General features: G+C 42.6%; 1 protein-coding gene across 1 annotated transcript in view; it reads left to right on the top strand.

Annotated features, from left to right (window-relative positions):
- The first annotated feature begins 560 nt into the window (after positions 1–560).
- Positions 561–24,541, top strand: part of mei4 (meiosis-specific, MEI4 homolog (S. cerevisiae)) — a 40,473-nt gene continuing 16,492 nt past the window's right edge. Inside the window, exons 1-4 of the mRNA XM_026308164.1 lie at positions 561–721; positions 4,165–4,451; positions 6,885–7,402; positions 21,028–21,159. Of these exons, the coding sequence (XP_026163949.1) occupies positions 561–721; positions 4,165–4,451; positions 6,885–7,402; positions 21,028–21,159 (1,098 nt within the window). The remainder of the gene's footprint in view (positions 722–4,164; positions 4,452–6,884; positions 7,403–21,027; positions 21,160–24,541) is intronic.

Raw genomic sequence — 24,541 nt, 5'->3', positions numbered from 1 at the left:
CAGCTGTTTCCTGCCTGTGAGCAGATAAACTCAGTGAACCAGGCAGCTCCACTCGGCTCTTATCCTTTGTAACCGTGTCCTCAACACTGATCAAAAAAATCAATTCTCTCTGCTTTGCTATAAAGCTCCTTCTGTCACTGTTCAGCTATTTATCTATATTTCAGTGATCAGTTGTTCTGATGGTCCCTGATGATCAGTGAAATATCCCCATCACAGTGAAGTTATCAGACTGATTTCATCTGGCCTCCTTACAGGTTATTGTTATTATTTATTATTGTTATTTATTATTTATGGGCCTACTGTATGTTTATTATGATAGAAAAGAAAGAGTTTGTAATAATATAATAATAATAATGCCATCTTGTCTGCAGCCAGGTAGGTTCTCCTGAGGTTAATCTCCCTAATTGCATGTATGGTTTCCTCACCTGTGTCTGAACTCCGCCCACATGAGACAGGTTTTTAGAGACAGGTTTCAGACTGAGAGGTGTGTCAGTCTGTAAAAGACTTAAGTGGAGGGTGGTCTCACGTCTCGTCCAATGAGTGCAGGCAGACAGGTCTGGATGGTGAACAGGAACGACTTTTGGTTCGAGAGAGGACTGAAGAGCGACGATGGGCGTGAGGAGGCTTCCTGGAGGAGACATGAGAGAAGATCCTTCACTGGAGACTTTTATGGACCAGCATTGACCTTTATTGGAAATCAGCTGGTGATTGGAGCCTTCAGGTGATGGAGCAGAGGAAAGTGGGACACAAACCAGACACATGGATGTCTCACTTGAAAACATGGAGGCCATTAGAAGAACTGGGTTGAATTTCTCAGTTAAACCCCAAAAGGACTTTTATGTCCATAAGTGACAGCGTCCTCTAGTGGCTGCAGTAAGTATGACACAGTCGAAAGGAAGTGTATGATTAGTCTGTCCTGTTTGTCCAACTGCACTTTGTGCTCACTTGTTGTAACAGAAAGAATTAGCACATTAACAGAGAACTATACAAATGTTTGTTTGCATTCACTGAAGCTGCTACACTTTTTGTTTCTGCATCCCTCTATGGACGCTTCTTTATACTGTTCACCCATCCCAGCATTGCTGTTGCTTCCCCCAACAACCGTAATATGTGGACTAAATGAACAGGGCGGCAGGTAAATATTTGTCAGGCAGTTTAGATGCTGCGGTGCATGACGCAGACCTCAACTCAGTGACCGTGCTTCCTCATCGCGTGGTTGTTTGGATGCAAACCGGGGAATAAACAGTCTCGTGCTCAGACTAGACGCGAAACAGCCACATCCACATCCACACTGGCGTTAAAGTCAAGTGTTTATATAGCATTTTCCCTAATGAGGTTACAACCTGCAGCATAAAGTGAAAACAAACAGTAAACCTGTGAGCACAGCATCAAATAACAAAGGCACCAATAAAAATTAACAGTCCCCTCGACTTTCCTGAATCCTCTAGGCCTGTTCAGAAACCCATCCATGCCTGGGGACCCATGAGCTGATGAAACTTGCACAGGCTTTAATTAAGAAAAAAGTTTAGCAGCTTGTGTTTTAAGGCATCTGAAAAATCCGAAGATTTCTTTCCTTGCAGCAAACAGCATCCATTCTCGGCATCTGGACCTGCAGCAAGTACAATCAAAGAGAGATTTCATTCATAAATCATTTGTCACACTTCATTTCACCTTCACAATATCCACGGTGCACATTATGTCCATATTGTGAAGCTCTAGCAGGCATTTTATTGCTGCTGGTGAGTCACAAAGCAGACCCTCACCTGTTTGCCTGCAGGCCTGCACCGACTGAGGGAATCACATCTTGGATGCTCTGGCTGAAATGAGATTCCTTGGGAAAGTGGTTGGCCTTCGTCTCTGTGAGAGGGTGGGCGGCTCAGCGATGCTGCAGGACCTTTGGATCGAGCTGCAGACGCCCCTCCAAATGATTGAGACACTTTAGACATACTCAACTGAAGGATATTTCTCCAGACAGAAACTCTGGTGCAGGCAGTTTCTGAAGTTTTAACTGAGGGAATTTGGGAGTAAAAAAATATACGACATCAGGTGGAGCAGAAGAGGTGCTTATACTACAAGCAGGCAGATAACACTGGACAGAGTCAATTACTGAAAAAAACACCATTAACACCAGGATTCAGTTCATGTTCAGATCCTCTACATAATTAAAAGTATCCAACATTTAAGCTGTGTATCTTTGCAGGACCTATATCTGTTAGACAGTATCTGTTTTGGCCTGGCCACATAAGATTTAATTGTGTTTCTCTGTATTGTTATTATAATCAAAGATAGGACTGTGATTTTAGGTGATAACTGGTGAACTGATATTTATTTGACTTCATTCTTTTGGTGTCATGTTGTGTAAATATATTGTTTTTTCTCGTTTTTCTATGGTTTAACCTCAGTAAAATGTTAAAGTTTGGTCAAATTTGTACTGCCAGCCAGGATGTTTCACCTATTTATTATTTTATAAGTATCAGGTAGGTATTTTAATCATTGATCCATTACGTTCAGATAATTATTTTTACTGCTTATTCATTACTTTTCTACATTTATAAGACTGGTTGAGAGGCCAGGCAGCAAAATAAAATATATAAAATAAACTGGATATTCTAAAAGCTTTTACGGTGAAACGCATGTGACATATTTCCTGTTTTTAAAAACGTTATTAAGCACATTTGAATGATTTTTAAAATGTGTTTGACTTAACACAGGACATATTGCATGACATATGACATATTTTTTGTTTACCTGGTGAGTCACAGTTTGTCAACAACCGGTTTTTTAATGGCCGAACCTCTGGTGTCACCGAATTTGCCGGGTCGCACATTTCGCTATAACACCGGTGCAGGTTAATTAGCGCGTGGAAACGTGTTTTCATGGGGAGTCGGAGGAGAAGAGACTCTGATCGATGGAACAGCAGGGCCTGGTGACAGGTAATTGATTAGTTTGGTGATGGGTTAACCTGCAGTTGTGCTGTTGTCATGTTATTTAGCTAACGGAGCCGTAAACAACAACAACCTCAGCTAACCACAGGTTCCCACAGACACATTTAAAACAGTTTTTCGTAGCACAGGTGTTTCCAGGTGACGTTTCCAGGTAAAAATTCCAGGTGAAGTTTTCAGGTGAAGCTTCTGAAAACACTGTAAGCTAACAGTGCTAGCTTAAAGTGCTAGCTTAAAGTGCTAGCTGACAGTGCTAGCTTAGCTGCGCTCTCAGACAAGTTGGACCAAAAATACAAAAATCGTTTTGACATATTTACAACATATTTAGCACTAAAGTGATCGATAAATATGATGCAGAGGAACCAATCAAGAAAATCCCTTTCATGTCAAATAATAAATCGGTTTGATTTGAAGGCTAGCTAACCTGAACCTTAGCCTCAATACAATATCGATTGTTGAGGATCAATAATAATTGAGCCTTGTGCTGGTAGAAATAAGAAGAATAATCAATTAATTTGACAGGAAAGTCATCGGCAAATATTTGGATGTTAGTATAATGATTTAGTCATTTTAATAGTTTGGACTGTTTATAGGTTTCAACAGGCATTTTTGCAGTTTTGACTGTTTATTGACAGAGGAAATAATTAATCAATTGAGACAATAATTGGCAGATTAATCTATTATGATTTCAGTTGGTCCAGTTTGCTGATATTTTATCATCTGCTTGATTAATACTCATCCCATAAATCTGTACATCAAATCATTTGTGCAGTGATCAGTCTGTTGGCAAAGGAAAATAATTTTACATAAACTTTTAGAATCAGTTTATATTCAGTGTTTCAGTCAAATTCAGATGTTCCAGCTTGTCAAATGTGAAGATTTGATCCTTTTGAAAAATAAACAAATATCTTTGAGTTTTCCACTGTTGGTCGAGCCAACAAGACATTTGAACTCACCGCCTTTAGGCCTTAGGGCATTCTTTGGACAAATAATCAATAGATCAATCTTTATCATTAAAATAATTGTTAGTTTCATCCCCAGAGTCAATTAAGAGACAAGAATTGCAGCAAATGTGGGTCTAAAAGGCAGCGATTATGGTTATAGATTACAGGTTTCTGTGTTTTGTATTTTGTTAAAGAATGATAAATGTGCTGCTCTGCTTCACTCTCACTCTGCTCAGTCACTTCACCTGAACGTACCTGCCTGAAATCTTTAACCGCAGTCTTTGTTGGGTGCCGGCTGAAAAATCTGTCCTCTTGACAGGTGCAAGTCAAGCAGAATGGTTTTGCATGAAAGCCAAGATCGCCCTGGCGGTCGGTGTAATCAAGAGTAGGCCCCCGGGTATGAGCGGCCGAGAGCACGCCGAGGCGTTGGCCTGCAGACTGCAGAGCCAGGAGGAAAGCTGGAAGGACCGAGCCCAGAGGCTGCAGCAGGAGGTGCTGAGGCTGCGACAGGAGCTGCTCCTCACCAGGGTGACGTCAGACGCTAAGAGCAGCACGGAGACGGCAGGTAGGCCCTTCTCCATGTGCGTGGGTGACTAAAAACAAGACCAGAGTTACTCATCAAGAGCGGTAACAGCAGCAACACCTCTCCTATTGCTTTTAGACCTGTTGAGAACAACTGTTGTATCTGTCGGAAAATGTATTAGTTTGCTGGAAGCCCTTGAAAAGTCGAAGTTTGAGAATAATTTATTCAGTGACCTGCAGAGCGGCTGTCAAAGGTGAACTAGTGTCATAACTGTGCAGACAGTTTCTCACAACAAACAAGCACAGTGTGTCTTCCCTTCAGTGATCTCTCAAGGACAGCTGCAATCTGACATGATCCTTTCGATGCTGAGCCTGCAGTCCTCAGGTTATCGCCCAGGGCTGCTCAGGATTTCATATGTTCGCTCGTCAGTGTCGATTTGTCAGATTTATGGATAAACGCAATTGTCTCACTTCTCGACCAGGTCAGTGTCTGTCCCGGCACACAAACCCGCAGTATTGGCATGTGGTCCAAAAGCCTTCTAGTTGGATGTGTTTCTGCAAGCACATGGACGTTTATCAGAGCTCACTGGGATAAATAACAGGAGCATCCCATCACTCCAGCAAATACAAACACCGTGGGACACAAGCCTGCTCGCAAAACTCAGCTTAGCGGATTTCCTGTGTCTGCAGGTCTTAAAGTTTTAATAATTCATTTTAGTTTTCATAAGAAAGGCCAGAAAAAGGTGTTAAAAATTAAATGTTTTCAAGCCTGCAGTTTGCAGTTATGAAGTGTTTTGTTTCTGATTTTAGTAAATCAGGGCTGGAGTACGGGACCTCTGAGCTAATGTAAAATTCATATGTAGCCCTTGAATTTATATATATATATATATATTTATTTAAATTGGGTAGTACATATTCTTTTGCTTACATAAGGCCAGGGAATTTTAATAATTGATGATATAGCATTAGCAATTATTGTTTAGATAAAGCTGCAGGTGTGGGATATAAATGGTTTCTCTCTGAAGAAGTTAAGTTACTTGCTGGTTCTTGGCAGGTATCACGACTGGTTTATATGATGTTATCATTCATCTGGACGTGTTTCCCAGCAGAGGATGTGTCTTTTTGAGAACACCATCCACTCCATTAAAGACTCACACATAAATGTTGTGAATGTTGCCTTTATGACGGTATTTGTTCCAAGGAAAACACTTGTCCTCCTAAATCTCAACACCTCAAGGGTAGAGGGGAGACATTTAGGAGTACAGGCTGTGAAAGTGATGGTCATGGGCCACCTGTTCCCAGAGTTGAAGCCCATATACTTTAGATTTTTAGACGCCTGCTGACGGGATTTTAAAGTATCAGGGTCAAAAGGGGGAGAAATGCTTCTTTACCTTCACATATGTTTGTCTGGGGAAACGTCTGTTCTAATATTATGTGTTTCTCAAACCTTTCTGCTGCAGCTCTGCTCTGGACCTGCTGTTCTTCATCTATTCAGTGTAGGATTGTGGCATCACAGCACAGACACTTGACCTGCAGAGGAAGTCGCATATAGACTAGATGAGAAACAATCATTTAGCACAAATGTCCTCGAAAAGAGGATGTGCTGTGCTAATGTTTTGGGTTTATGCTAAAAGGTTGAAGCAGAATATAAACACTTTTTATGAGACACCAGCCACATGTTTGCAACTTTCAAGGTCAGCTGTAAAATTGGGATAAATATGGCTCCCTCACGCTGTAATGACAGGGTTTATATTAGAAATAATTAAATGTAATTATGCTTTTTAATGGATATGGTTTCATTTGAAGATTATCATTATGAGTGATAGCTCATATAATAATCCAATTTGGTCTCCTCTTCCAATATTGAATGTGTTTTTTCACCGACACTCTGGAGCCTTCATGGACCAGAGCCCCTTTACAATGTGAACCTCATTGATCTGGTTTCAGTGACCCCCTGACCTTCAGAGACGAGGGCTGTAGCAACATGCGAAGACGTTTTTCCAAGACTGTCTGCTCTTTATGCTAATATAAATATCATAAATCATATTTGGGCAGTGTAAAGTATTGCCTGTCTTATCTGGGCTAACCTTTACTTGTCGCTTGCTTCTGACCTGACAGTCAGTAAATATGAAGAGCTCTCATTCAGCCACTGTCACACATTCTTCTGAAAATTGCACCTTTTGCAGTCCCTGCTGGAGGGCGAACCGCCATCCCAGTCTCTAAGGTCTGGCAGACTAAAACAGTTTTTCCTCAAGAGTTGCCCTGTGTTCAGTACCATCCATCTTTCCTTCAGTCCTGACAGGTTTTTCCAGCATCTCCACCACAGCTATGCTTCATTGCTGAGTAATCCACAGCACGATGGGCATATTTATTCTCTGCTGCTTTTTGGACGTGTGGTTAACTTAAATCAGTCTGATCCAGATCCTTGTTGACTTGTTTTGAAACCTAAATTTTCTGTCTGTGTAAAATCCTCCAGGTTGTGACAGCACAATGGACGATGTTTCTCAGGATCTGTTTGGTTCAGGAAGTGTTCTGCACAGCACAGAGCCTCAACTAAACAGCGACTCAGAAACTCCTGAACTCTTCCTTCAGGACCCCCAGTCTGCCATCACCCCCCCTTCTCCAACAACTCACTCCAGCTTCCCTGCAGGTCCCCTGCACCCCCATGTGCAGTTCCTCCAGGCACTGTGTGCCCTGCAGCGAGTAGGAGGGAACAGCAGGAGTCTGGAGGCTCTATGGTTCAGCCCTGGTGGGGACGCAGGGTCGGTGTTGGTGGACTCCGTGTGCCAGCTCCTCGACTCGGTGGTGACGGTGTTCAGGGATCCCTCTTCACTGGGTCCTCGTGACTTCGTCCTGCAGGCCTGCCAGGTTGCAGGCCAGGCCATGGACCTTCTCTGCTCTGAGAGGCTGCCGACTGTGGAGCTAAAGAGACGTGTGGAAGAGTCACTGAAGGAGTTGACCGGGATGCTGCTGCACAGTGATCAGCCCAGCGGGGTGAGTAATGGGATTCATGTTTGCATGCACACAGTTCTTGCTTGTTGGTTCGGCTTTGGTGGCCACCTACAGCTGGAGATCGCTGCTTGTGTTAGAGCAGGATAATTAAAGGGAGAAAATCAAGTGTTCTGGTCAGATGTGTAAACAAATCAGCCTGCTGCTGACTCGCTGCATCAATGTCCACGTCTCTCTGAGTGGAATCGGACTCCAAACAGATAGAAACTCTAGATGGAGTGTTCATGTGACATTATAGCTCTAGTCCTTAACAGGAAATATTTGCATGTTGTATTTGATGTATTTGCATGGACTCAATGAATTTGCTGTAAATAGTGAAGTGCTGTCGATGCACAAACATCAGCTTAGATCAGGGCCTGTGTTTTCCTCAGCTTTGCTCAGTCGATGCTGCTCTTAAACTCAAACAGTGTCCACAGTCAAAGGAAGGAAAATGACAGTGCTGTCAGTCTGGAGTCGGAGAAACTGAAGGCGGCTCGGACGTTAACATTCAGCACCACACCAGGGACGTCTGAGCACTGATCTTTGTTCCCATCAGCCTTGTCTGCTACACTTTGTTTTGTAGTTAGCTCAGTTTGGTGCAGGCTTTGGTTGCTGAGGAAGCTGGAAGGAATATGTGCAGTGTGGACGACTAACAATCACTGTTAAAGCTAGCATCGCACTTCCTGTTTATTGTTGTTAGACTTGACCTCCATCACGTCCAGGTGAGCATTAAAAGTGACTGTCCTATTATTCAGCTTAGAGGCTGTAGGAGATTACTGTAGATCATCACTGATCAGAGAGACATGCAGCATAATTCGTGTTCTGTATAAACCCTGGACATGCAGCTCCTCATAAACAGGTTCTTCTAGTAGGAACAAGCCACTTCCATCAGGCAGGGCTGCAGTTAACGCTTCATGATCCACCAATAAAGATATTGATTAACAGTGTTAGCTACATCAATCATAGTCAGTTAAGTGTTTCCAGAGCTGATATGATGCCTTCACTTGTCTTGATTTGTTCGACCAAAAGTCCAAATACTGAAAAAAAAAAGATGAAATCTGAGCTTGTTTAACGTTTGATTGTTTGGTTGGTGAAAGACTGAGCCACGAAGCGATTAGCAAAATAGTTTGTTGGTGCAGAGTTTACTCAGTCTACTCATCAAACCTCAGCCAATAAGGATGAGAGTGTTTCTGCCGCCTTCACCCTTTAAGCTGCAGATGTTCAGTGCAGCAGTGGGGGGTTGCAACAGCAGCAGTTTGTCCATGGTTGGAGTGTTTTTTATTTTTAGACAGTCAGCAGCTCGTCATCATCTCCGCTGTGAGACAACATGCTTCATAATACATCATCCTCAGCCGCTACAACCTTTGATATGACATTGAGGATATTTCCACTACAGTAAAGGACGAGTGCAGTATCCTGTGTTATTAGGTTCAACCTTCATGCAAAGCTCACTGAGTCTGTGAAGGGTAAAACTGCACTGACGAGTCCCTCAGCCCCTCGCACATGTTAGCGTCATGACGGGGCCTGGCAGCTGGGTAATGAAGATGAAAGCCTGAGCTGACAGGGAGGAAGCTTCCCCGTCTGGTTACTAAACATTCAGAACAACTTAACCAACTACGATGGCCGCAGGCAATGCCCCGTCTGTGTTTGTCATGAGTAATAGTGGAGAAAGCCGGGGCTCTCTCTGCAGTGGCGCAGAGATGTTAAGCGGTTGTCAATGAAACGGATGATGATGGTGAGGAGGGTGTGAAATAATTTAAATTTAACGAGGACTTCCATTAGCACAGCACCAGCCTGTCTCTGGGAAACTGCAGTGCCCCCAGACAGGCAGCTTGTCTCTCAGCCTGAGACGACAGGTGACTTAGAGTCAGGTGACCAATCACGGTCTACGGAGAATACAACCCAAAAAGAGGAGCACCCTTAGTTGGACTGTGTGTGTGGCATGAGGGAGCTGGTCCCTGATCCTGTTAAAGGGAGTGGGTGTCGTATTCATAGACTCAGAAGTGGTGAATAAAACATTTCAGCTGTTCCAACTTTTCCTCTGCTTGGTATTATTGTATGTTTTCATAAAGCCAGCTCTTATTTTGGCGGTGGGGACATTGCTTCAGGGATTCTGTGACTCGCTGAAATATGTGGTGATAAAAGTTTTAGAAACTGTTTTTTAGGCACAATAAAGAGAATATTCTGTCCAAAGTGGAACATTGGCTTCAGCTCACCATGTCAGTACATCCCATAACAGAACACTTAATATTTATAGACCGTAAAACCACCATAAAGTATCTAAATAGCTTTAAAACAAAACCCCACAAATATTAAACACTGTCAAGGCAAAGCAGGTTCGTCTGGACTGCACATTTCATACAGACAGTTCAAAGTGTTTTAGATACTGCACGAAAGAAACACAGAAAACTCCATAAAACACTGAATATTAAACAAGTAAATAATAGTCCAATCACAGTAGTCAGGTCCTTTACTGCAGTAACAGTAGAAATACCACACTGCTGGGTAGCTGACGTTAACTACCTTATATACTTCTAATTTGAAGTACTTTATATACCGCTGGGTAGCTGAGGTTAACTACCTTATATACTTCTAATTTGAAGTACTTTATATACCGCTGGGTAGCTGACGTTAACTACCTTATATACTTCTAATTTGAAGTACTTTATATACTGCTGGGTAGCTGACGTTAACTACCTTATATACTTCTAATTTGAAGTACTTTATATACTGCTGGGTAGCTGACGTTAACTACCTTATATACTTCTAATTTGAAGTACTTTATATACCGCTGGGTAGCTGACGTTAACTACCTTATATACTTCTAATTTGAAGTACTTTATATACCGCTGAGTAGCTGACGTTAACTACCTTATATACTTCGAATTTGAAGTACTTTATATACTGCTGGGTAGCTGACGTTGACTACCTTATATACTTCTAATTTGAAGTACTTTATATACTGCTGGGTAGCTGACGTTGACTACCTTATATACTTCTAATTTGAAGTACTTTATATACCGCTGGGTAGCTGACGTTGACTACCTTATATACTTCTAATTTGAAGTACTTTATATACCGCTGGGTAGCTGACGTTGACTACCTTATATACTTCTAATTTGAAGTACTTTATGTACTGCTGGGTAGCTGACGTTGACTACCTTATATACTTCTAATTTGAAGTACTTTATATACTGCTGGGTAGCTGACGTTGACTACCTTATATACTTCTAATTTGAAGTACTTTATATACCGCTGGGTAGCTGACGTTAACTACCTTATGTACTTCTAATTTGAAGTACTTTATATACTGCTGGGTAGCTGACGTTAACTACCTTATATACTTCTAATTTGAAGTACTTTATATACCGCTGGGTAGCTGAGGTTAACTACCTTATATACTTCTAATTTGAAGTACTTTATATACCGCTGGGTAGCTGACGTTAACTACCTTATATACTTCTAATTTGAAGTACTTTATATACTGCTGGGTAGCTGACGTTAACTACCTTATATACTTCTAATTTGAAGTACTTTATATACCGCTGGGTAGCTGAGGTTAACTACCTTATATACTTCTAATTTGAAGTACTTTATATACCGCTGGGTAGCTGACGTTAACTACCTTATATACTTCTAATTTGAAGTACTTTATGTACCGCTGGGTAGCTGACGTTAACTACCTTATATACTTCTAATTTGAAGTACTTTATATACTGCTGGGTAGCTGACGTTAACTACCTTATATACTTCTAATTTGAAGTACTTTATATACTGCTGGGTAGCTGACGTTAACTACCTTATATACTTCTAATTTGAAGTACTTTATATACCGCTGGGTAGCTGACGTTAACTACCTTATATACTTCTAATTTGAAGTACTTTATATACCGCTGAGTAGCTGACGTTAACTACCTTATATACTTCGAATTTGAAGTACTTTATATACTGCTGGGTAGCTGACGTTAACTACCTTATATACTTCTAATTTGAAGTACTTTATATACCGCTGGGTAGCTGACGTTGACTACCTTATATACTTCTAATTTGAAGTACTTTATATACCGCTGGGTAGCTGACGTTGACTACCTTATATACTTCTAATTTGAAGTACTTTATGTACTGCTGGGTAGCTGACGTTGACTACCTTATATACTTCTAATTTGAAGTACTTTATATACTGCTGGGTAGCTGACGTTGACTACCTTATATACTTCTAATTTGAAGTACTTTATATACCGCTGGGTAGCTGACGTTAACTACCTTATGTACTTCTAATTTGAAGTACTTTATATACTGCTGGGTAGCTGACGTTAACTACCTTATATACTTCTAATTTGAAGTACTTTATATACTGCTGGGTAGCTGACGTTAACTACCTTATATACTTCTAATTTGAAGTACTTTATATACTCCTGGGTAGCTGACGTTAACTACCTTATATACTTCTAATTTGAAGTACTTTATGTACCGCTGGGTAGCTGACGTTAACTACCTCATATACTTCTAATTTGAAGTACTTTATATACCGCTGGGTAGCTGACGTTAACTACCTCATATACTTCTAATTTGAAGTACTTTATATACCGCTGGGTAGCTGACGTTAACTACCTTATATACTTCTAATTTGAAGTACTTTATGTACCGCTGGGTAGCTGACGTTAACTACCTCATATACTTCTAATTTGAAGTACTTTATATACTCCTGGGTAGCTGACGTTAACTACCTTATATACTTCTAATTTGAAGTACTTTATGTACCGCTGGGTAGCTGACGTTAACTACCTCATATACTTCTAATTTGAAGTACTTTATATACCGCTGGGTAGCTGACGTTAACTACCTCATATACTTCTAATTTGAAGTACTTTATATACCGCTGGGTAGCTGACGTTAACTACCTTATATACTTCTAATTTGAAGTACTTTATGTACCGCTGGGTAGCTGACGTTAACTACCTCATATACTTCTAATTTGAAGTACTTTATATACCGCTGGGTAGCTGACGTTAACTACCTCATATACTTCTAATTTGAAGTACTTTATATACCGCTGGGTAGCTGACGTTAACTACCTTATATACTTCTAATTTGAAGTACTTTATATACCGCTGGGTAGCTGACGTTAACTACCTCATATACTTCTAATTTGAAGTACTTTATATACCGCTGGGTAGCTGACGTTAACTACCTTATATACTTCTAATTTGAAGTACTTTATATACTCCTGGGTAGCTGACGTTAACTACCTCATATACTTCTAATTTGAAGTACTTCATATACCGCTGGGTAGCTGATGTTAACTACCTTATGTACTTCTAATTTGAAGTACTTTATATACCGCTGGGTAGCTGATGTTAACTACCTCATATACTTCTAATTTGAAGTACTTTATATACCGCTGGGTAGCTGACGTTAACTACCTCATATACTTCTAATTTGAAGTACTTCATATACCGCTGGGTAGCTGATGTTAACTACCTTATGTACTTCTAATTTGAAGTACTTCATATACCGCTGGGTAGCTGATGTTAACTACCTTATGTACTTCTAATTTGAAGTACTTTATATACCGCTGGGTAGCTGACCTTAACTACTTTATAACTACATGAAATGTGCTGCGTTACTTCCTGCTGGTCTCTTCTACCCAGATGTAAAGTCCTGCCTCATTGTGTCAAACTCCTGACACTGACAGTGAAAGTGTGTTTGCTATTGATCGGTACCTGTTCTGTTTAGTAAAATCGGCACCAGTCCCGTTCTCTGTATCTGAACCGATGTAAACTTGACCTTCCAGCAGCAGCTCTGTGACGAACTGCGTGACAACCTGCGAGGTTTGGTACTGAATTTACTCTTTTCATCACAACACCTCATTTAGTGAGCTGTGTGCTTGGAGCCACGTTACATTGTTTAAAGCAAAAATCCTGCCTTTGATAGCACGACTGTTTGATACCAGCACCCTGGGGTGCTTGGTGCATGTGTAATTAATGCTTTTGATGTGCTGACTCTCGTCCAGCCTGCTTCATCATCTTGTCTTCCTCAGTTTTAGTTTATTCTGTGCCAGACGGCGTTTCGACAAGGCCTCGGTCGTATGAACTTGTTGCTGCGAGTCAAACACGGACGCACAGAGAAATAGGCTTTAAACTGGGATCATTCAGCTGATCACTGAGCTCAGCATGCCTGTGTTGCATTCTGGTCTACTGAGGCTGCCCTGCCTGTGGAAACAGGTTTGTTTGCCTATTTCTAAATCCTGGATGCCTCCTTGTGTGATGGGTGAACGTTTGGAAAGAAGCCTTTGCACACTGGCACCGAGACCTGTCTGAGCTGCTGTTACATCACTTCTCTGGGACAAAAATACACATGCACATACGCCAAATAACACCACAGTGTGCCCGGGAGCAATAGTAACAGCCTGAGAGAGTCAGATTTTCATGCAAATGGTTTATGATGCCCCAGTATAATGTTTTCATACAGACTGTAACAGAATCTCCTGCCATCACTGTTTGTTAGCGTCGAGTGCTGCATCGTATTTTCTGTGTTTATTTATAGGTAGGTTAAAATACTGTTCTATTGAAGTTTGTGTTGATTTGTACATGTACTGATTCAGGTTCTGTTTAGGACCAGTATCAGAAAAAAACCCACACAACAAGGACATTGGACTGATTTGTATGATAAATGACCAAGTGAATTATTTAGTTAATTTATTTTGTCTTCTGACTGATGTAATGTCATTTCACGCTCTTAGACATCAAACAAGTCTTTCCAGCTCTTCGACTTAAACCGCTGTTAGCACTTTGAGGCATTTTAACCTTTGCACCTGTCTCTGCACCTGCGATTCACGTCGTTCACTCACATCAGCGCTCTGAGCTTCACGTCCTCCACCGCACTCAGCATTTCTCTCCCAGTTTCTCCACTGCAGTTTGCACTTTTCCTAACTTTCTCAGGAAGGACGTTGCAAATGACTTTGAGGATACCCGTTAATGAAGTCTTTATTTTTCTGACAGTCAGTGAACACGCCGTCGCTCTGCCAGTCAACGTGATTGTTCAGGACGGGGGGGTGGTGAGGGTGGTGGTGGTGGTGAAGGGCAGGGGTAATGATAATACTGGAAACGCTCTTGACGAGCTCAGAGAGGGCCAGCAGAGGAGGACAGCCACTGGGACGCGAGTGTAAAGCATTCTGACACCAGACTAATCTATCACGCACGCTGTTCAAAAGCAATTTCATATTTGCAGTTGGATCAGATTGTCTGGGAGGCTGTGTCTTCATGAACCACTGGATGGATTTCCATTGTCCTTCCCTCTAAGCGACAGTGGTGAATGAGCACACTGTGCTTATGTACAGAAAGGATTCACACCCCTGCACTCTGAGCACCTTATTGTGTTTTATGTTTCATTTAAATGGATGAATCTGACATTTTTGGTTCAATGCATCTGCACACACAAAAGTTTTTTTTTTTTTTGAATCTTTATAGCAAACTAAAATTTACAAGTTTGAAATCCAAATGGAAGTTATCTACCTATACCCTCAAATTGAGCGATAATTGGGACAAGGAGCATGTAAAGAAAATAACTCCTTTACGTAAAACATATAACCTTCCTCTTCTTCCAACATTAACTCTTTTTAAAGCTTTTTTTTGGGGCATTTTTGCCTTTCTTCGATAGTAGATCTCTGCTGATGGTCTGCTTTCTTCGATAGTAGATCTCTGCTGGTGGTCTGCTTTCTTCGATAGTAGATCTCTGCTGGTGGTCTCCTTTCTTCGATAGTAGATCTCTGCTGGTGGTCTCCTTTCTTCGATAGTAGATCTCTGCTGGTGGTCTGCTTTCTTCGATAGTAGATCTCTGCTGATGGTCTGCTTTCTTCGATAGTAGATCTCTGCTGGTGGTCTCCTTTCTTCGATAGTAGATCTCTGCTGATGGTCTGCTTTCTTCGATAGTAGATCTCTGCTGGTGGTCTCCTTTCTTCGATAGTAGATCTCTGCTGGTGGTCTCCTTTCTTCGATAGTAGATCTCTGCTGGTGGTCTGCTTTCTTCGATAGTAGATCTCTGCTGGTGGTCTCCTTTCTTCGATAGTAGATCTCTGCTGGTGGTCTGCTTTCTTCGATAGTAGATCTCTGCTGGTGGTCTGCTTTCTTCGATAGTAGATCTCTGCTGGTGGTCTGCTTTCTTCGATAGTAGATCTCTGCTGATGGTCTGCTTTCTTCGATAGTAGATCTCTGCTGATGGTCTGCTTTCTTCGATAGTAGATCTCTGCTGGTGGTCTGCTTTCTTCGATAGTAGATCTCTGCTGGTGGTCTCCTTTCTTCGATAGTAGATCTCTGCTGGTGGTCTCCTTTCTTCGATAGTAGATCTCTGCTGGTGGTCTGCTTTCTTCGATAGTAGATCTCTGCTGGTGGTCTCCTTTCTTCGATAGTAGATCTCTGCTGGTGGTCTGCTTTCTTCGATAGTAGATCTCTGCTGGTGGTCTCCTTTCTTCGATAGTAGATCTCTGCTGGTGGTCTCCTTTCTTCGATAGTAGATCTCTGCTGGTGGTCTCCTTTCTTCGATAGTAGATCTCTGCTGGTGGTCTGCTTTCTTCGATAGTAGATCTCTGCTGGTGGTCTGCTTTCTTCGATAGTAGATCTCTGCTGGTGGTCTGCTTTCTTCGATAGTAGATCTCTGCTGGTGGTCTGCTTTCTTCGATAGTAGATCTCTGCTGGTGGTCTGCTTTCTTCGATAGTAGATCTCTGCTGGTGGTCTGCTTTCTTCGATAGTAGATCTCTGCTGGTGGTCTGCTTTCTTCGATAGTAGATCTCTGCTGGTGGTCTCCTTTCTTCGATAGTAGATCTCTGCTGGTGGTCTCCTTTCTTCGATAGTAGATCTCTGCTGGTGGTCCGCTTTCTTCGATAGTAGATCTCTGCTGGTGGTCTCCTTTCTTCGATAGTAGATCTCTGCTGGTGGTCTGCTTTCTTCGATAGTAGATCTCTGCTGGTGGTCTGCTTTCTTCGATAGTAGATCTCTGCTGGTGGTCTGCTTTCTTCGATAGTAGATCTCTGCTGGTGGTCTGCTTTCTTCGATAGTAGATCTCTGCTGGTGGTCTCCTTTCTTCGATAGTAGATCTCTGCTGGTGGTCCGCTTTCTTCGATAGTAGATCTCTGCTGGTGGTCCGCTTTCTTCGATAGTAGATCTCTGCTGGTGGTCTGCTTTCTTCGAGTCCTCCGGAAAGGTTGGCAAAGCTCTGATGGTCTGCTCCATAGTGAGCAGCTGCAGTTTACAGGCAGGTCCTGGCTTCAGACCTGCTCACGTCCTCGAGGAGAGCTGTTGTTTCCAGCTCCACCTCTCAGACACTCCTGGAGGAGCTGTTACAGACTGCACAAGAACAAGAGCACGGACGATGGAATTGCAGCTCCTAAATCCTAAGTGGCCTCATTCAGATGTCACTTCCTCGCTGCGTTCACATGCAGCCATATTTCATGCACAGCCTTTGGGAGAGGAGAGCGGTTTATTGTGCGGCTGCCTCCTCCTCCCCTGTCGAGCTTTTGTCTGCTGGAACAACTTTTATTGACTTCTCATACGTCGAATCCAGCGCGCCTCATGTGTTTCGACCCCACACCGAACACTCAAGTACACCTTTATCGAGCTATTAATTTGGAATCGGTGCTGCCTGTCGGTGTTACGACTACAGCATCTGACTCTAAACATAAAGAATGGGATTTTCAGGTCTTTAAACATGAAGCTTTGTTAGATTTATTTGTTTTCTGGATGATAGTTGTCATTTTCTGCTACAGAGCGCCTGACTTGTTCCATAACTCAGGAGCATTGTTAAATACTGAGAGCCATTAGTCCTTCTCAGTCGTGGTTTATTACCAAGAAATAAAATTGATTTAGGGCAACATGTACAGACCAATGTAAGAAATAACAAGAAAATGCAGCAGTGAAAAAAGCTGAAGGACAAAATGAGCTCTGGGTTAATCTGCTAAATCAGCACATGTGAATGTGGACACGTTTGTGACTGAACCAAAAGCTTCCTCACATTAGATCTGACTGGTAGAAAAGTAGAAAACTGTGATTTGTGGACCTGAGAGGTGTGAAGGGACTGTAGTTAGACATTTATTAGTAACCTTTCTGCTTCAGGTTTATTCCAATGGGGAATTCTGGCTGCCAAAGTACACGGAGGTGGGAAATCTGGACATATGCAGTGTAGTGAACAACTTTATTTTGAGTCAGGGTCAACTTAAAAAAAAAAAATAAATAAATAATATAAATAATAAATAAAATAATAATAAAAAATAATAAAAAAAAAAATATATATATATATATATATATCTCTCCTGTGTTCTCCTGTAATATGTTCTCTAAAGGAACCGCATGTCTCACCTGTGTGTGTTTTGGTTCATGTTGATTGTCATTCCTGCACATATGCCGTGCACACACACCGAGGGAAGTGAAATGTTGTTCCTCACGGAACAATGTGCAGCAAACAAAATCATCCATCCGACCATTTATCCTGGGAAATCCAGGATGGAGGTGGACTGGAGCCAGTCCCAGCTGACACTGGTGAGAGGCTAAACAGACAAAATCACTTCATCATCAGTTGATGAATCGTAGAAATAATGACCAAATGAATGAAAAACAGTTTAACCGCCCTCAGTTCCTCGTGTCACTGCACACAGGTGCAGATGTCAAGAGCTTTTGAGCTCGATGATTCTGCAGCCGCCAGGATTAAAACAACAGGTTAGAGGATAAGGAAAGTGTTGGCTGAAGAGACACTTGTGGATGTACTTAAAGAGAATAAGGCCAGAGTGTCGACATCGGCTGATGAGTGCAACCGGAAAACTGAATTAACTGCAAAAGCAGTGCTTTAAAACAGCATCTGTTCGAGTGCTTTGTTTTTCCTTTCCTTTGTCTCCATGTAAGCAGCCAGACTAAGCTGCTGTGCATCAGAAGGTCACACCGGTTAAAGTGGGGAGAGGAGATAGGCGTCATCAATCTGCAGCCTGATGAGAGCTGGTTAGGAAAACTGAATAACAATCTCCTCCTTTCAATTGTTTCAAATTATGAATTAATCCCTTGATAGGAAAATCATTCCAGACCATTTCACATGATGTCCTCGTATCGCTCGGCCCTCAGGGACGCTCGTCAGAAGAGGCAATACAGAGCAAATTGAATTCCAGGTTCATTTTTTATTCTTCCTCTTGCTCTGTTTTAAAAAAACACAGTCAAACAACAGCTCTGAGCGTCGCACTGTTTTAACACTGCTTTTTAGTGGTGCACAAGGTTACTAGTTGAAATCCCCAAAGCAAACTGGGAAAGTGTAAATGATTGCGATGCCCCTGAGCCAAATAATTTATCCCCAGCTGCTGCCGTCGAGCTCCGTACTGGCACAACAACAGAGGACGGCTTGGACGTGTTGGGCCGCTCCCAGTTAAATGTATGAAAAGTGGAGGGAATATGAATTAGGCTGCAGCTGAATGTGAGCATGGAGTCTAAACTGCAACTGTGTCATGGTTCTGTTTGGAGGTTCTGTATGGAGCAACTAAAACACTCTGGTGACAGTGTTTGTTTTCTTTAAACCAACCAATCAGATTAAAACAACTATCACTGAAAGACTCCTGCTAAGAAATTCTGTGTGTCACAGCCTGATTGCTCTGGTTTCTGTTTCTGTTTGCTCACCCTGGTCCCGGTGGTGTTAAGGATTTGGACTTTTTATTTTAAACGTCTGGGAAGTGTTGGACTTGGTAAATGATTCTAGGCCTCGTCATCTCTACTGGTTTTCCTTCGTCCTGGGGTTCGGCTGTGAAATTGCGTTCCACCTGCTCCTACAAATGTCTTTGTAATAATGTGGGGGTTTCTGCAGAGGTCCTAGTTTGTGCTGCATTGATTTTCGAAGGGTCAGGCAGGTTTCATTTGTGCATTGTGGAGAATGTTTACCATCACGTCCCCTGGGAAATGCTGTGGTGGGCTCATAATCAGATGGAACTACTGTTTTGTCTCACTTCATTAACTCAGCCTGAGATTGTGCTCATGTGAGCAGATTTCTCTTTGACAGGGTTATTTTAATTAGTTTTGCCCTAACCAGTGCGTAGCGCCTGACCTGTCAGCGTAATGCTCGGTGGTGGTGATTGCCGGGAGCAGTTAAGGTAATGTCTTTTCACCGTGATTGAATAAATACCAATCCCAGAGTTGCCATTTCTGCGAGCGGGCTGCCGACACAGTGCTGTGTCATTTCATGGCCGTGTTTTCTGTCTTTTGTCGGTGTTGCTAGGTAGCTAGCTTGTTTCCACAGTGGGAAGATGTCCTTGTTTTCACCTTTGATCAGGCCTGGGGTTCAGGGCTGTGGAAGCATCTTGGTGGTCGGTACTTTGGGAATGTGCAGGTCTGGGGCTCCAGAATACCTGGTTCTTGTGTCGCTGGGAGTTGTCCCTGTAATGTAAGACATATTTAAGTTAATTGCCTTCTCGGGTGTTGGACAGAAGCTGTGGCTTATTGCCTGCTCTCTACTGTTGATATAAATATTTTGCTGCTCCTTTGTCTTTTTGTCTTCATCTAAAACTGCGAGGTACATTTAGAATAAAGTTAGACATCTCTTGTGGTCTATTTTTGTTTAATTATGGTGCTAAGTGTGAGATTATAGCAGAACAATCAGCATTAGAATAAATTAGAGCCTTTCTTAGTGATGACTTTAGACAATAGTTTGTGTTTCTTGTGAGTGGGAGGCATCTGGAGGTCCAGGCGGAGCATCGAGTGTTGGCTGACATTAAAATAGCAGCAAATATGGCAAACGTTGGTGATGTGGATCCACGTCTTATAAATCCATCCACTGAAGCTTTCTTATAATAAATAATGATCCTTTATTTAAGAAAGTAGCTGTACTTTTCCAGGCTGGAAGAGCATCAGATGAAAATATGTACACAGCACATGGTGAGAGAAAAGGTGATTGTCAACATGACAATCTGAGAGAATTTTAATATGTCTTTGCTCCAACTGTTTCAGATGCAGTGGTTTGTGTGATTTAGCTAAAAATGTAAATAACTGAACAGGCTCATTTGCTTTATTCATTATATGATACTGTCTCTGGGCTTTGGACAGTTGAACTAGATGGAAATTTCACCTTATTTGACTTTTTCCAGACATTATATTAAAATCAAATTCCATTATTAAAGTGGAATCAAATGACAAATGGATAATCTAGTTCATCTAGGTCCCAGTCTTGACCTGGACTCTGTGTCTGCAGGAACAGCGTACCACTCGGCCAACAGTCACTTCTGCTGCTGCAGGAAACTCATCTGCTCAGAACGTGGAGTTTAGTAAAAACCTAAATGAATTCATCGGTTTCCACTGGTTATCTGGATGCCAGCTGCTTTGGGGATGATTATCTGGTGCTGGGATGTCCTGAGAAAATGTGAAATAAGCCTAAATACTTCTAACCCTAGTGCCCCTAGTGTGTTTTTATCATACTGTCATACGCTGCAGAATTACTAAACTTGAATTTAACTTATTGAGCCTGCAGAAACTCTGGAAGTCATGACTTGTCAACACTTTTATTCTGACTGGTTTGGGACTGTTGGAGTTCCCGGTTTTGTTTCTTTATTAACTAAGGTTAGGATAAGAAGCGTGAAGGGAACAGCATCACTGAAATTGTGTTTTTCCAACCTCAGCTCGAGGCAGCAGAGAAGCTGATGGAGTGCCTGATCACGCTGGGGAGCGGCACCATGTCCAAGTCGTTTCTCATTCGTCACGTCCTGTCTCACATCAGCGCTCTGGCCGATCGGCTCTGGCAGGCCTCTCAGGTAAACACCCCCATCATTGCTTCGCCCACCTGCCCCTTCGCTCCCATGCCTCCCCTCCTCCTCTTCTCCTGCTTCTCTGACTGTTGGCTCATAGCGTCGGCTCCTTTCTGCCTCGTGTGGAGCTGCACTTGTATCCTCTCTGTTTGTGTCTGCTGCTGCTCATTTCTCTTACTTTGTTGTTTTGGCAACAGTTTGACTGTTTTACACTTTTTATAAACAGAAGTTGGCATTCAAGCCATATTGATATCAGGACTTTCTTGCTGGCTTTGTTTCTCACTGACGTCCCCCCCCCCCTCCACACACACAGACTCTCTTTCTCTCTCATACACTTTTTTTATTTCGCCTTTATGCTCTTAAAAAGCCGACCTTTGTGCAAGGAGCAAACGGTTTGGCCTATTGACTCGGCACCACGGTCACTTCTGAACCACCATAATCAATACCGCGTCCCACTAGTTTCCTGTCTGCCATCTATTGAAAGTAGCTGTGGGGACAGCTTGAGTCTCAGGTCAGGACAGAACTGCATTTGACCGGCCTGCTTCCTCTGAAAGGCTGAGCTGAGTGTCGGCCACCGGGGGTCCTTGGAAATGGAAATGTGTAAAAGAAGGGAAAGGATACAGATGATCCCCCCCCCCGCTGAGCTTCCCTCCCACTCATCAGGGTCGGTCGTGCTCATTTGTGCCTGTTTTTCTCCTCGTCGAGAGCTTCTCGACTCGGGCAGTGCCAAAAGACAATTTTATCAGCAGTGTATTTGAGAGCCAAGTTAAGGAGAAAATAGCTGAACCCTCTGTTCGCTGGCGATATTGACAAAGCAGAACAGCTTTGTAGAGCCACTGTCTGCTACGAACCAGCAGTAATTGCTATTTGCAAGCGAAGAATCGGAGGTGCCAATCCTCCGCAGGCTGTCGGATTTAAGTGGAGCTCCGTTGTTGTCCTCTGTGCATTCAGGAGACCTGTGACTGCACTTAAATTAACCAGCATGTTAGCACAGACCTCTTTTAATGTGGCGCTTTGACATTTTCAAAGCGCGCAGACGGCCATCAGTGTGTCCATGGTAATGTTTCAGAGTCCACCCCCACTGCCTGTTATTTTTCTTTAAAGGCTGGAGAAGGGATGGAGAGGTTTGAAGACTGAGCTGCTGCCTGCAGCCCTGTCGGGGAGAGAGCTGCGTGCCTCTCCTCATGTAGAAGCCGGAGAGGAGACGACATTTATGTTTCCATCGACATTTTACACACTCGGCTGCTGCTGTTATGCACAGAGAATGAAAATGAGTCCTGCTGTTGAACCTCACAGACAGTGGAAGCAGAGGTCGGTAGCTACAGCGCCCAGAGATTATCAGTGACACAGAGAAATAAAGAGGGAGAGAGAAATAAAAGCTTCAGGTAAAAATAGTGTCTTATAATGATAATCAATGACAATGATCAGCTGAACCTGCAGCTTCACAGAGAGTCTCAGCTCCGGGTCCTGACCCACGTTTCCTGTTCTGGTGCCCTGGTGTACACAGTTGAGCATTTAGCAGCTAAAGATCCTTAGATTTCCCTCAGGAGACCTCAGGTGGTGGAGACCAAACCCAGAGCTAAAACTGGGAACTCTGCCTGGCTGTTGGAAAAACGCATCTTCTGACCTTGGCTACGTGGCATTTTGACTATTATTATTATTATTCATTTAGAAAAGCTTCAGCATTTTCAATGATCAGTTAAACTTGTAATGTTTATATCGTCAGATAAAAGAAAAATGCATAGAAAAAGACCAAATCAAATGTCAATGCTCACATTTACGAAGCTGGATCATTTCATATTTCATATTTGTGCCATTCAGCTGATCAGTTAATTGATCCAGTCTTACAGCCAAACACATAAAGACTTTCCGGGTGATTCTCATTCCTGACTGATGACCGATACTGAACCCATGTGGCCGACGCGTCACTTTGCTGAGGACCCAGAGCTGGACCAGGCCTCTGCCTCAGCTCTTCGTCAGCAGCAGCAGACCCTTGGCTCCCTGTCAGTATCGCTGAGTGAAACGTCTTTCTCAGCGTGCAGCACTTCCTTTGTGTGTCAGGCTGTCAGGACAGTGACACTGAGTGAATAGACTCAGTCTTTTCAGTTCAGTCTTTTGAGTTTTATTTATTATTGTAAGATTTCCATGTGTGTATTTAAAGGTTAGCACAAAACATCCCAGTTCTCTGCTCCACGGGTTTGTTTTTTAATCATCATTCACAAAGCATTGAATTATTTCAGAATAAAGCACCTAGGGGTCTGTGTGGCAGTAAGACCACCTTAAACTCTTCTTCATGGCAGAGGCAGGCGCAGCCTTTGATCAATTTAGTAACCAGGATGGAAAAACGGCTGCCCCGCAGCACTGCCTCCGAGAGCTGAGAGGATAAAATGGCCGAGCCTCTGAAAAGACGTGATTACGTCATCTGCAACAATAAAAGCTGTTGTTGTTTTTCTTCTCGTTCAGTTTGTACGTGATGTAGGTGAGAAAGGGAGTGTGTCTCATATCTATCAGACTGAGCTGCTGTGTCTGTTCCTGGTGAAAAACATGGGAACAGACACAGTTATCGGCACAGAGTCTTCGTAATACTAACCATAAATGGCAAAAGTGCATGGGTCTTTAGAGTTGGAGGGATGAGAAGCCTTGGGTTAAAACTTTGTTTGGAGCCTCTCACTCAGGGCCATTCACTGACTGATGAAAAATTCAAAGTGCAGCTGTGTGTGGGTTTGGATTCTATTATTTTCACTGTATTTCCTTGATGCACAATGATGTGGTGCATCTGAATGAGGCTGTGTCATTTCGAGCGGTACTGAGGTGTTTTTACACAGCGGGTAACTTCAGTTTTACCCAGGGAAGTACCGGACGTGGGTGTGATTGACAGAAAAATAGCTGAGATTACTCTTTTTTTTTTGTTGGCTGTCACCTGACTCTTCTGTAAATACTCTGATGTGATTAAAAAATACTTCATGAAACAGCTACTGTCTATAAAATCAACTCTAAGCTTATGTTTCTGCTCTGCATCAAAGTAGAACCCTTTAAGAACCTGTTCAATAGGAAAATATTGGCCATGGACACTTTTTCTGTGCATGTCTGGGGAACATTAGAACATTAGGTTCCTGTGGGGACAGAAAACATGGCAGCAAATAGATCTGGTCCAACGATTTTGTTGGAGACTCTCTCAAAGCTTTAGGAATTGTTGCACCTGTAACTGCAGCAGCTGTTAATCATGTGGGTCTTTAACTGAAAACACTGTTTCGACTCTTCTGATATAAAAACACCCTTCGTCCTGCTGCTCTCGGGTGAACGCTCCCATGTGTCTGCTTCCATGGTGTGTCTCCCCCCGTGTCAGTGTGTTGGTGGCGATGTCGGATGTGCCAGCCGGGTGCAGTGC

The sequence above is a fragment of the Mastacembelus armatus genome, unplaced genomic scaffold (assembly GCF_900324485.2).
Source record: "Mastacembelus armatus unplaced genomic scaffold, fMasArm1.2, whole genome shotgun sequence".
Classification (NCBI taxonomy): domain Eukaryota; kingdom Metazoa; phylum Chordata; class Actinopteri; order Synbranchiformes; family Mastacembelidae; genus Mastacembelus; species Mastacembelus armatus.
This window is presented reverse-complemented; position numbering and strand designations above follow the sequence as displayed.